Source organism: Callospermophilus lateralis, chromosome 18, assembly GCF_048772815.1.
Source record: "Callospermophilus lateralis isolate mCalLat2 chromosome 18, mCalLat2.hap1, whole genome shotgun sequence".
Taxonomy (NCBI): domain Eukaryota; kingdom Metazoa; phylum Chordata; class Mammalia; order Rodentia; family Sciuridae; genus Callospermophilus; species Callospermophilus lateralis.
Window position 1 is genome coordinate 31,550,045 of NC_135322.1, and position 13,571 is coordinate 31,563,615.

General features: G+C 42.8%; 1 protein-coding gene across 1 annotated transcript in view; it reads right to left on the reverse strand.

The window, feature by feature from the left end:
- Positions 1-13,369, reverse strand: part of Mylk3 (myosin light chain kinase 3) — a 44,075-nt gene extending 30,706 nt beyond the window's left edge. Inside the window, exons 1-4 of the mRNA XM_076838457.2 lie at positions 12,905-13,369; positions 6,319-6,409; positions 4,513-4,939; positions 202-662 (exon numbers count right to left, since the gene is read on the reverse strand). Of these exons, the coding sequence (XP_076694572.2) occupies positions 202-662; positions 4,513-4,939; positions 6,319-6,409; positions 12,905-13,369 (1,444 nt within the window). The remainder of the gene's footprint in view (positions 1-201; positions 663-4,512; positions 4,940-6,318; positions 6,410-12,904) is intronic.
- Positions 13,370-13,571: the final 202 nt, after the last annotated feature.

Here is a 13,571-nt window from a genome sequence, read left to right on the forward strand (position 1 = left end):
AGCTAATCAGAGTTTTCAGTCTTTCTGTCTCTGTGCCTTGGTGTCCAACCCCAGGATGTGTAAGTAGGCTGTTCTCAAGTCTTGGACTCTCCCAGACCTGTTTAACCAACCCTGAAAGCTGCAGAAAGCAGCCCCAGGAATACAGCCTCCCAATCCACTCACTTCTGGCCTTGTGTCAAGTCAGACAGCAGCCTCACTTACCCAGAACCAGGCTGCCAGCCCCATCATCTGGGGGTGTCCTCCTTCCTGTTTCAGTTCTTGGAGTGACCCCAGCTGCACAGTCATTCCCAGGCTCAGGATGTCCTGCTCCTAAGCTTTTGTCCTGCTGCAGGGCTGAGGTCCCAGCAGGGTCATCTCCCTTGTCCCTCCTGGTAAAGCTTGGTCCTGTGGCAGGCTCAGCCACAGGCCCTTGCTTCTCCTCAGCATCTGCTCCCACCTCGCTGCTTCTCTTCTGCAGTGGGGTAAACTCTTTGGCTTCTTTGGGGTTTTGTTCTCCCAGCTCAGTCCCAAGAGCTTCAGAGCAGCACCTGGGCCCAGGCAAGTCCTGCTCACTGGGATGAGCAGCTGCTGGAATCTCTGCAGAGGGAGTGGGTCTAAGGCTGCCCCCTCGTGTCACAAGAAGTTCCCCGGGAGTATCCATCTCTTGCACGTGGATGGAGATCCTGAAGCAGAGAGAAATATGGCCCTGAGATTAAAAGCAAAGACTCCATAGTTAGTACAGACCTGGGTTCAAAGGCCTACTGCTGCCACTTACTGACAGTGGCCTCTTGGCTTCAATTTTCTCATCTGTAAAATTAGAAATTTAGGGCTTGTGGTGGGAGACTCCAACTCCTCCCTCCTTGGAGACCTGACCACCACTGTCCCCCACAGGACATCAGGAGAAATAAAAGTAGAATTACTCTATGTTCCAGCAGTTCCACTTTGGGGTTTATATCCAAAAGAATTGAAACCCATATTTATAGCAATTTTATTCACAACAATCAAGAAGTGGAACAACCCAAATGTCCACTGATGGGTCAAAGGATAAACAAAATGTGGGAAAGACAAACAGTGGAATATTATTCAGCCTTTTAAAAAGGAAGGAAATTCTGACACCTGGTACAAAACAAAGGAACCTTGAGGACGATATATGAAGTAAAATAAGCCAGTCACACAAGGACAAATAATGCATGATGTCACTGATATAAGATAAATAGAGTAGTCAAGTATACAGAGATAAAAAGTAGAACAGCAGTTGCCAGGGGCAGGGGGAATGGGAGTGGGAAATGGGGAGTTGTTTAATGGGTACAGAACTTCAGTTTGCAAGAAGAAAATGTTCTGGAGATCTATTTCCCAACTCTGTGAACACATACAACACTATGGAACTGTACACTTAGAATTAGTCAAGATGGGCTGGGAGTGCAGCTCAGTGTTAAAGCACCTGACTGGCAGGTGCAAGGTTCTGGGTTCCATTCCCAACACTGGGGGAAAAAAAAAGTTAAAATGGTAAATTTTTTGGTATGTATTTTTCTCACAATGAAAAATAAATAATGAGGCCTTTCTCTAGCAGCTGCAGGCCTACCTCCACTGAGCTGGTTGTCCTCTGAGGGAAGTGCCTGACCTGGGTGGGTTGTCTGAGAAACTTGGCAGCCTGTTCATAGTGAAGCACTGGGCAGGAGGTATAGAAATCCTTCCAAAACTGTGCCCTGTGGGACTATGTGTGGGTCAGTGATAAAGGATAGGTTGGGAAGGATGGCATCTAAGCTAAGCCACCCCAAACCTAGCCTAGGTCAAGGGACATGGGAACCTGTGACTAGTCAGTTGCAAGAGGAGTATCCAGGTAGTCAGTCGACAAGGTCAGCAATCACTACTCCCTCTTATGTCTTCCCTTACAGAAGGACAGAGGATGACCCTAAAACCACTGCCATGCAGTGCCAGGTCATTTTGAGTGTCCTAAACTTTCTCATCTACTGTCTGGCACACCCATGGCAGGCATTTTTAATTAACTGCAATATTCTGTACCACCAAGTTCAGATACTGCCTCAGGATGTACTGCATGCACGACTACAGAGCAGCCCCTACAAATCACAGTTGATGCTTGACTTCCAATCTATTGTCCTCAAAATATATTCTTGTGCTAGGGGAGGAAGGACAGGTAGTGACCTCCCCACTACCCAGACCCCCTGTAAATCCATTATGCTTGAAGTTCAGCTCAGGGCTGAAACTGAGATACAGATCTTTTCAGAATCGCTTTGGGCCTCTACCGAGTTCATGGAAAGTTCACCCCCAGCCCCAGATACCATATTTACAGCCCTGGCATGAATCCAAGAATGCCTGCCTGGAATCCCTCCCTGGGGCTGTCAGGTCTCCTGGGAGGCTCCCATTTCCTTCCAGAACAAAAGCAGACAAATAATCTGGACTTCTCTGCCAGTCACCACAGCAAACACAAACCAGGCTTCCTCCCTGAGCTAGGCCTTGGGGTCTCAGCTTTAGGTCAGGGCAGCCCAGGGCAATCACAAAGGGATGAAGTTCATCTGAGAGAAACTTGCAATGCCCAGAAGAGGCTGCTTGGGGATGTGAATGTGCCATCCCATAAAGGTGACAAATACAGGCCTGGGGACAGGGGTTGGGAGTTAGCAGGTTCTTCATTCTCCCACACTGTCTGCTGAGCATGGTCAGAGGCCATGTTCTAAGGGTCAGGGTGGCTGCCATAACTCCACTTCCAGAACCCCTACCACAATCCTCCTGAAAGCCTCTGGATTGACAGCCTGCTTTGATAGACTTTCCAACATTTGAAAAGATAGATAGACTTTTCAATATTTGTTAATGGTGCTGCAAAAACTGGAAATCCGTATGTAACAAAATTAAATTAAACCCCCTCTCTCTCACCCTGTACAAAACTCAACTCAAAGTGGATCAAGGACCTGGTTATTAGACTAGAGACTCTGCAACTACTAGAAGAAAATGTAGGCCCAAATCTCAGTTATGTCAGCTTAGGAAGTGAATTCCTCAATGATACTCCTAAAGTGCAAGAAGTAAAATCAAGAAATCAATAAATGTGATGGTATCAAAATAAAAAGATTCTCAATAGCAAAGGAAACAATCAAGAACATGAAGAGAGAACCTACAGAATGGGAGAAAATCTTTGCCACCTGCACCTCAGAGCATTAATCTCCAGGATATATAAAGAACTCAAGCCAGCGGCTCTGGAGGCTGAGGCAGGAGGATTGAGAGTTCAAAGCCAACCTCAGCAAAAGCAAGGCACTAAGCAACTCAGGGAGACCCTGTCTCTAAATAAAATACAAAATAGGGCTGGGGATGTGGTCAAGTGCCCCTGAGTTCAATCCCCAGTACCAAAAAAAAAAAGAAAAGAAAAAGAACTCAAAAAACTTAACACCAAAGAAACAAATAACCCAATTAATAAATGGGCAAAGGAACTGAATAGGCACTTCACAGAAGAAGAAATATGATCAGTTAATATATGAAAAAAAAATGTTAAACATCCCCAGCAATTAGAGAAATGCAAATTAAAACTACATTGAGATTTAATCTCACTCCAGTCAGATTGGCCAACAATAAATGTTGGCAAAAATGTGGGGGAAAAGGTACACTTATACATTGCTGGTGGGACTGCAAATTGGTGCAACCACTTTGGAAAGTAGTGTGGAGATTCCTCAGAAAACTTGGAATGGAACCACCATTTGACCCAGTTATTCCACTCCTTGGTAGATACCCAAAGGACTTGAAATCAGCATACTACAATGACACAGCCACTTCAATATTTATAGCAGCTCAATTCACAACAGCTAAGCTATGGAACCAACCTAGGTGCCCTTAAACAGATGAATGGATAAAGAATGTCACACACACACATACACACACACACACACTGGAATATTACTCAGCCATAAAGAAGAATGAAATTATGGCATTTGTAGGTAAATGGATGGATCTGGAGACTATTGCGATAAGTGAAATAAGCCAATCCAAAAAAACACAAAGCCGAAAGTTCTTTCTGATATGTAGATGCTAACACACAATAAGGAAGGGGAGAGAGGAATAGAAGTTCATTGGATTAGACAAAGGAGACTGAAAGGAAGGGAGGGAGTGGGAACAGGAAAGACAGAATGAATTGGACATAACTTTCATATGTTCGTATATGAATACACAACTAGTTTAACTCCACATCATGTACAACCACAAGAATGGGATCCTAATTAGAATAAGTTATGCTCCATGTATGAATAATATGTAAAAGCTAAAAAGAACAAATTAAAACAAAAACCATGCCTAAGACTCATTCCAGAATCATTGACTCAGAATTTCTGGGCGTTGGTATTTTTTAAATCTCCAGATAACTGTAGGGGGCAGCAGGTGACAACCGAAAAAACACCGGGTCTTCTCCTCAGCAAGCTAGTCTAGCTCTAGGCATACAGTGGTCATTCAGCATGTGTCACTGGCCCATTGCCATGCTGTCACTGAGGGACTATAGTTAATTCTACCCGCTGCCCAGCACAGAAGAGCAACCCTTACCTTAGCGGAGATTCTCCACCACTGTGAGCTGCCCTGGAGAGAGCTGGTGCCCTTGGGGGCTCAGAACTGGGCCCTGAAGTCAACCATAAGACTTCTTGTGAGGACTGAGGATCAAGCTTGCTGGATGATGTTCCTTGTCCTGTACTTGGTGTCACATCCTGGCTGGTGGGGGCCTTGGTGACCTTGTTAGATGCTGCAGACAATTCCAGGCGAGTCCCAGGGTTCTCACTGGATGTCTCAAGATCTTTGGCTTCAACCTCTGTGGGCAGCAGCAGGTGGCCAAGAGGTACCTGGCCTGGGCCAGGAACCCCATCCACCTGCCCAGGTGAGGCCCCTGCCTGGGAGACGAGGTCAGCACCCATCCCTGAAGTGCTGAAGGAGGACAGCCTCTCCACCGTCCCCTCTGACAGGTTGGCCTTCTGGCTCTCTACAGGAAAACAGGCAGGGTAAAGATATAGTCCCATTTGGAGGTGTCTGTCACAAAGACATTGCAAAGTATGTGCACCAGGCTATTCAGTCTGGCTGAAGGCTGGAGATAAGACCATCAGGAGGTTGTGCGAACCATGGAACATCCATACAATGGAGTGTTGCACCACCACCAACAACAACAACAAAAAAGCTAGGGAGTAATCTCAGGATGTTCTGAAAGTAAAAAGAAGCAAGGTGGAGAACAGTGTGTAGGGAAGCCTCTTTACCTAGGGGAGAATGTGTTTGTGTGTGTGTGATTGTGTGTGTGTGTGTGTGTGTGTGTGTGCGCACTTGCAATGTGGTCTAAGTAAAACAGAGTTCAAAAGAAAAAAAGATTTTTTAAAAATATTTATTTATTTAGTTAGTTAGTTGTAGTTGGACACAATACCTTTATTTTATTTATTTATTTCTATGTGGTGCTGAGGATCGAGCCCAGGGCTTCGCACATGCCAGGTGAGCACTCTACTGCTGAGCCACAACCCCAGCCCAAGATAAAAGATTTTTAAACGATTATGTAGAGAGGGAGAAAACAACGTTTAAGAACAAAAGTAAAAACCAAACCTCTCTCAATATAACTTGTTTTGTTGTTTTGACTTTGAAACCATGTAAATATTATGGGATTTTCTAAAGAAAATTGAACTTTTTAAAAAGCAATCCATAAAAATTTAATGCAAAATGAAATTTTTAAAATGTGATTATCAAGTTGGTGGTATAGTACACAGATAGGAGTGATTTCAAGGGATTTCATTTTTTAACAAGTGATTTCATTTTTATTTTGCTTATTTTGCCCAGTCTGATCCCAAACTTCTGGGCACAAGCTCTCCTTCTGCCTCAGCTGCCCAAGTAGCTGGGACTACAGGCAATTGCCACCATAACCAGCTCCAAATCAAAACATTGCAATTGAGCTGGGCGTGGTAGCACACGCCTGTAATCCCTGTAATCCCAGTGTCTTGGTGGGCTGAAGCGGGAAGATAGCAAGTTCAAGACCCTAAGCAACTTGGCAAGTCACTGTCTCAAAATAAAAAAGATAAAAAATAGCCTGGGGACATGTGAATGTGGATCTGAGGTTGAACACCCCTGGGTTTAATCCCTGGCACCAAAAAAAAAAAAAAAAAAAAACTATTTCAATTGACTATATCCATCTGTAGTGGGATATATATGTGTATATGTGTGTGTATGTAATTTATATATATATATATATATTTGACAAAGAACCGTGACTAAGACAAAACAGCTTCAACAGTTTCTCAGGAATCACAATGTGGGTGATACTGTCAATATTTTCATTATGAATGCACTGTGTGTTTGATGTGGGAGGAAGCAAATGGGCCCACTTACCTTCCCAAGGCCCCCTGATGTCAGCTTGCACACCTCTGGTACTCAATGCATGCTTTGGTTTTGTTCCCTTCTCTTCCACTTGCTCTTTGTTCTAAAATAATATAAAAACCATCATCGTTATCATCAACATCTTCATTCAGCCACAAACTTTTATTAACCACTTACCACGTACTTAAGATAAAGTACAGGGTACTAAGGTTATTTGGCATAGTCTCACAGTAATCTTAGAATACTGCTTATCATCATTTTAGAGATAAGACACTGAAGCCTTCCCAAGGTCATGAAATTTAAAAGAGGAGGAACTTAATTTCAAACCCATAACTGAAGTCTTTTTTTAAGACTTCGCTATATTGCTAGTGGGGGGTGGGCCCAACCCCCAACACTTGGCCAAGGGTTTTAAATAGACTAAAACTCAAACTTAGACCAAGGATAGAAATAAACTTAAAACATCAATTCAGATCAATTGTTTCTGTAGTACACTGTTGGTTTAGATTGGGTTCTAAAGTCAAACCCATGCTTAGTAGAGAGGAAGCACCACAGTGAATCTGCCTGGGAATTCCATGGTCATCCCCATCCCCCTCTCTAGGAGCAGGAACACAGACTCTCAAGGTAGCTTTGCTGGATTTGAACCCCATCTTCACCACTTGGCTGTGCTCCTTGACTTCTCTGATCTCACTTTTCTCATCTGTAAAATGGGGGTATTATCTGCTTCAGAGAATCAGGGAGGATTAGGGGAGTTAATTTGTGGAATATTAGAGAAGTGTGATCAATACATAGCATTGCTCAGTAGTTCTAGTGATTCCGACCTGCCTGAGCCAAAGAGCCATCATGTCAAATGACACATTGTATAAGGATGGTTGGTCCTGGCCCAGAAGCACTCCCTGCAGCTTTTCCTTATATCTGAAGTCTGCCCAAGACCAGTGCATGGGGCCCCTATGTTTGCAGTTCTGAAACAGTCTGCAGCACAGTCCAGCCATGAGCTCTCAAGTGAATAGCTCTACATGCTCTGACCTCTTGACAGGCCCACCTGGTGCTTTCAGGGAATTGGAACCACTGATTGACAAGTCCCTAATATGACTCCTGGTACAGGTCACAGCCCTGGTTATAGCCTGGGTTGTGCCATGAGGCACAAGACACTCTAGTAAAGGGTCTTCCTTGCCTTGGAGGTTCTTAACTGGAAGCTCAGAGGTCAAAAACAGCTCAGGATACATTAGGCTTGTGCAGCATTTAAATTTTTTTAATTCAAGCCAAGTGCGGTGCTACATGCCTATAATCCCAGGGACTTGGGAAGCTGAGGCAGGAGGATCTCAAGTTCAAGGCCAACATCAGCAATTTAAAGAGACCCTCACCAGGGGCTGGGGTTGTGGCTCAGTGGTAGAGTACTCACCCCTCACCTGGGAGGCCCTGGATTCGATCTTAAGTACCACATAAACGTAAATAAATAAACTAAAAATATTGTGTTCAACTACTACTAAAACATAAATGTTAAAAAAAAAAAAAAAAGAGGCCCTCACCAATTTAGCAAGACCCTTTCTCAAAATAAAGAGGACTGGGGATGTGGGTTCAATTCCTGATTTTAAAAAATTCTTTTTGTTTCTAACATTTAATCTAATTAAAATTATGTAGGATTCCTTTAGAGTTGATAAAATTGTTTCACATACATATACACATACATGCACACTGTTTTATTCATTTATTTTTCTCCCACAGTGCTAGATTTGAACCCAGGACCTCATACATGCTAGGCAAGCTTTCTACCACTGAGCTATAATCAGCCCAACTGGTCTATATTTTGATAGTAGAGGTGGTTTCCTTGGTAGATACATTTGTTGAACTGTATATTTAAACTGTGCATAGTTTGTGTGTGTAAGTTTATTCTACCCTAATAAAAAATTCTAGGTTCCAGCTTCTTTTAAAAAATATTGGAAGATCTGGCAACTCTAGGCCCAAAGGGCAAAAATTGGCACGGGCAATTCCCTCTAACTCTTCCAAATGTCTCCCTGCTCTTAGGCTAAGTGTTGGTTCCACTGTTTTTCCTATACTGAACCCACTTCTCTCAATTCTGTTACCTGTTCATTCCTTCAGGATTTCAGGACACCACGTTTTGTCCTTTTAATGGTAAGTACATAGCCCAGCACCTGACATGTGGTAAGCACTTAATAAAAAAATTGCTAAGCTGCTATTACGATCATCACCAACGTCATCAATGTGGCCCAGAACCTCTGCTGAGCAGATAACTCTCCTTATCCCTTTTCTACAGACTCTCTCCTAACACCCATGTAGCTGGGGAAACTAGAGGCATTATCACAGATCTCCTCTTGTTTCACCCCACCAACAGAAAGAGACCTGTACACACTGTCCTTTGGCAGACCTTGTTGGGCTCAAATCGTCCTCTCCCTCCGTCCGTCTTTAGCGTAGGCAAACATGTGCACATGCATCTGCACCCACACACATGCAACCACAGATGGCTTCTGTCTTTAGGACTCAACCTTCTGGTCCCTACCTTGTCTGTTCAACCAGAAAAAAACATTAGTGACCTCAGGTACCATTCTAGGGGACTGAAGCATATGAACAGTTTGACCATGTGATTCAGGAATACTCCTGGCTGAGCCTGAAGCTGTCTTCCCTGAGAGAGCACCTGGCTTCTAGTAATAATCTAATTCATTGCTACAATCAAATGAAGTGCTACTGAGTACTTCAAAAGATTTGTGGAAGACCTTTATAAAGTCCTAGCATAATTTTCAAATTTAACAGCCAATGCCAGGATTTAATTCAATTCCACATATGATTACTATGCTCCTAGGCTCTTAGGAAACACAAAGAGGGTCTTCAGAAAGTCTCCATAATGCAATTGTCAGCACTGACGATGTGTTAAGTAGCTGTGTCTGTGTCTCTGTTCACTGTCCAAACACTTCCTGTAAGACCACCCCTGGGAAGCAGAAGCTTCAGGGCAATGGACTGATCAGTAGCTGACATTCCCATTGGGAGGCTGGACCTACATTCGTAGATAGTTATTAATATGTATATTAAATACAAGGATCAGAGAGAGATCAATCTAGAGCCAATGGGGCAATAAAGACAAATGTTGCAAGAAGTTAGAAAAAAATTCTGTGACATCCCCCCATCCAGAAATATTTGCAACATGTAAATCAATAATAAAAAGGCAGAAAAACAAAATAGAAAAGAAGGAAAAGGACATGAACAGGTATTTCACTGAAAATACAAGGTTTTTAAACATAAGAACAATGTTCACTCTTTTAGTAAAAGAAATATAGAATAAAACCACAAGATAAAACATTCTGTCTACTTTTGGTTATGTTTGAAATTCTTCTTAATAAAAAGTTTGAAATCATATTATGAATTCAAAAAGAACAGTTAGCTTTAAGAGACATATAACCAATCACTTTTCTTGAATATGCTTCAAATAAACCACTAAAAATTTAAAATTGTAATATAATCTGGGTTGAGGTTATTCAGTGGTAGAGCGCTTGCCTATCATGTGCCAGGCCCTGGGTTCGATCCTCAGCAACACATAAAAATAAATAAATAAAATAAAGGTATTGTGTTCAACTACAACTAAAAAACAAAATATTTTTTAAAAATTGTAATGTAATCAGGGGTCTTTGAATACTGACTTTGGTAATATTACCAAAGTCAGTATTCAAAGTATAGTATTGTAACTATGCTTTTACAATAGTCCTTATCTTTTAGATATAAATGCTGAAACATTTATGAAAGACATCGTTCAATGTCTCATATTTGCTTTAAAAGTAATCTGGAGGGGCTGGGGTTGTGGCTCAGTGTAGAGCGCTTGCCTAGTATGTGTAAGGCACTGGGTTTGATTCTCAGCACTACATAAAATAAATAAATAAAATTAAAGGTTTATCCACAACCAAAAATATATATACTAAAAAAGAGAAAAAAGTAATCTGGAGAGATAAAATAGGCGGGGAATCTATGAACTAACACTGATTTCCTACTGATGGCTGAAGCCAAGAGATGAACTCACAGGTCATTACCCAGCTGGTCTTCTGTATCCATGGGTTCTACTATGAACACTTAACCCAACTCATATTGAAAATATTCAGGAAAAATTTGCATCTGTACTGAACAGGTACAGATATTTTTTTCTTGTCATTATTATTAACTGGTCCTATATCCTTGTTTCTTTAAACCAGATAGTATAACAACTAAACCAGATAGTATAACAACTATTTAAATAGCACTTATTAAGTATTATAAGTAATCTTGAGATGATTTAAAAAATACAAGAGAATATACATAGGTTATATGCAAATATTATGTTATTTTATATAAGAGAGTTGAACGTCTGAAGATTTTGGTTTCCAAGGGGTTCCTGGAACCAATCCTTCATGGATACTAATAGATGACTATAATAATCTCTATTTTTATAAATACCTGAAGTTTTTCATACTAAAATATTCAAAAACATGTGCACAGTAAGATCTCATTTGGGGGCTGGGGGTTGTGGCTCAGTGGTACAGCATTTTCCTGGCAGGTTCCATCCTTAGCACAATAAATAAATAAACAAATAAATAAATAAATAAATAAATGTATTGTGTCCATCCTCAACTAAAAAAAATATTTTTTAGAAATCTGATTTTTAAAAATCAGAAAAACAATCAAAAAGTTGGGTAATATGCTGTGTTAGCCAATGTAACATCAATAAGTATTCCCATATGTTACGGGAAAAGACTAAATTGTTGGTTTTTGTTTGTTTTGGGGTGGTGCTGGGGATTGAACCCATGTCCTTGTGCATGTGAGATAAACACTCTACCAACTGAGCTATATCCCCAGACCTAAGACTAAATTAGAATAAATTCTTTGAAGATCATTTTGACTTTACTGATACAAATTTACCCTTCACTACTAGCAGTGTATCATACCAATAAACTCACACCACTTGTGTTCAAAGACATACATCTATGGATAGTCACTACATCATTATTTATCATAGTTAAAAATCAGAAAAAAGGATATAGGACCAGTTAACAAATTAAGATATATCCCTCCAAAATGGAGTACTCTGCAGCTTTAAGAAATAAGCACAAGGAAATTTTCTAGGCTTAGAGACAAAACAATGCCCCAATTACATTAAGATTTAATATGAACATTACATTAAATAAAATACATTAAGATTTAATGTATTTAATATATCAAGGCCAGAACAAAGTGAATAACATTTGGGAGAAAATAAAACAAAAAACTAAAGGTGAGGTTTATAGGCAGACCCCATATCTAAAAGGATTCAAAAGAAACTGGTACTTGCGATTGCTTACAGAGGTGAGAGGAGTTGTTCTGGGGACTAGGGGATTGAATAAGAGGTAAATATACACTCTTTATACTATATGAGTTGTCTCCAGTTTTTGTTTTGTTTGTTTGTTTGGTTGGTTGGTTGGTTTGGTTTGGCTTGGATTTTGAGGGGGTGGGGAGTTGGTGTGCTGGGGATTGAACCCAGGGACTTGAATATCATGTTTTGCTTACCATGTACATAGTAATTTTCCTTTTGAAACTATTAATAAAGTTTATTTTATTAGATTAATGGATTTTCTTTTTTAAAGCCAAGGTTGGTTATCAGTGGCAAGGGCCACTGCAGGGATCTGATCTCCCCTACAGGTCAGGCTCTCAGGGAAAGTCCAGGGCAGACAGCAGAAAGCTGGGGGATGGGCAAGCTCTGGGAGGGGCTGTAGGGTACAGAGGGGAAGGGATCAGCAGGGTGAGCCCTGGCCTGGCTGGGCTGTGAAGGAAGGTACCTTCCTATCCTCCTGTGTCAGCCTTAGTAGCCAAGAGGGTCAAGCGCAAACCCTTTTAGACCCCAATTCATCCCCTGGCTCCAGGCTGTCTGAGTGCTATTAAGTGGCTGATCCTCATGTGCCCAAATAGGGTGTCCCCTCTGCACACCTCACCCCTCCACTCCCTCCCACACCCCCCACCAGAAGCCGAGCTTCCATTAACCAGCAGGTTTGATTATGCAACCCTTGAGAACAGCCATTCCCAGAAATGCCACCCTCCACCCCCAGGCTCCAGCTCCTGCCTGTTGTCCCCCATAGGTCACTGTCAACACTCATCTCCCCACAGGCAGCTGCACACTCCACCTACTCTGGGACAAAACACACAGTTGGGGACAGGAAGGGGGATGGGTTTTTGAGTAGGGCCTGTCATAGGAAACTAAGCACTACCCACCTGTTTCCATCCCAGGTGAGGAGCAGAAAGAGGCCCAAAGAGAAAATAAGTGCATGAGAAAGTACAGAAGCTTAATGACCTTCACTCCCTAACTGCCGATTTGTCCCTGACCTCTGGATTGCTTGGAACTGCCCAAGGTCCCACAGTCTTGGCTAGGGCGCTGCTTCTGCCTTTCCCTGGGAGAGCAGCACTCAGTAGTCTGACCAGAAATCTATCCATGACCTCTATGGTTCTAACTCTCCTTTCCCCAATCAATGCAACACACATGAGGCACAAGAAAGGGACACCATCTCTCCAACTCTCCAAACCCTAGCTGCCTGGCCAGTCTCCCCACCAGTGCCCAGGCTTCCCTTCCAGCCAGGGAAAGGAAGCAGGAACCAACCTCCTCGTGGCTGTCAACCAGGCTGCCTTTTCTCCAAGGAACACTCCCTTGCATGATGAAATCCACCACCTTTGAGTTCTGGAACACAGCCCCCACCAAAGCGATGGCCCTGTCCACAGCCACCACCATTCTGAAGAGAGCTTCAAGTTTGGCACCATGCTGGGCACCATCCTGTCGCACAGCCCTCACCAGCTCTAGGACCTCAGTCCACCCAGCCTGAGTGTCAGCTGGAGGGGCACTATCAGCCGCCCCCGGGCCCAACCCTTGGAAGGCCTCCAGCCGGTGCAGGCCTTGCTCTAGGTGGCCCATGCCTTGGCACACACATTGTAGCTTCTCTGTGACATCTTCTTGGAAATGCAGGAGTTTGTCAACCTTCTCATTCAGCATGTTAAGCTTTTTGTCCATGGTGGTTAAGTAGGCCTTGCCCAACACTGGTCCAAAACTCTCCTTGGAGGCTCCTGACATCCCAACTCAGGCTTGACAAGGGCAAGGATGAGGAAATGGAAGGGCCACAGACCTCTAGTTCTCACTTCAGCAGTAGTTTCTGGAAGTTCATTGTCCTTGGTAGCTGACAGCCTTGCCCTGTAGCACCAACCTGCTTGGACTGCCTGGGCTGTTTGGGGAGCCTAGAGGACCAGATTTTCTCTGTGCTTTTGCCTTGCTTATC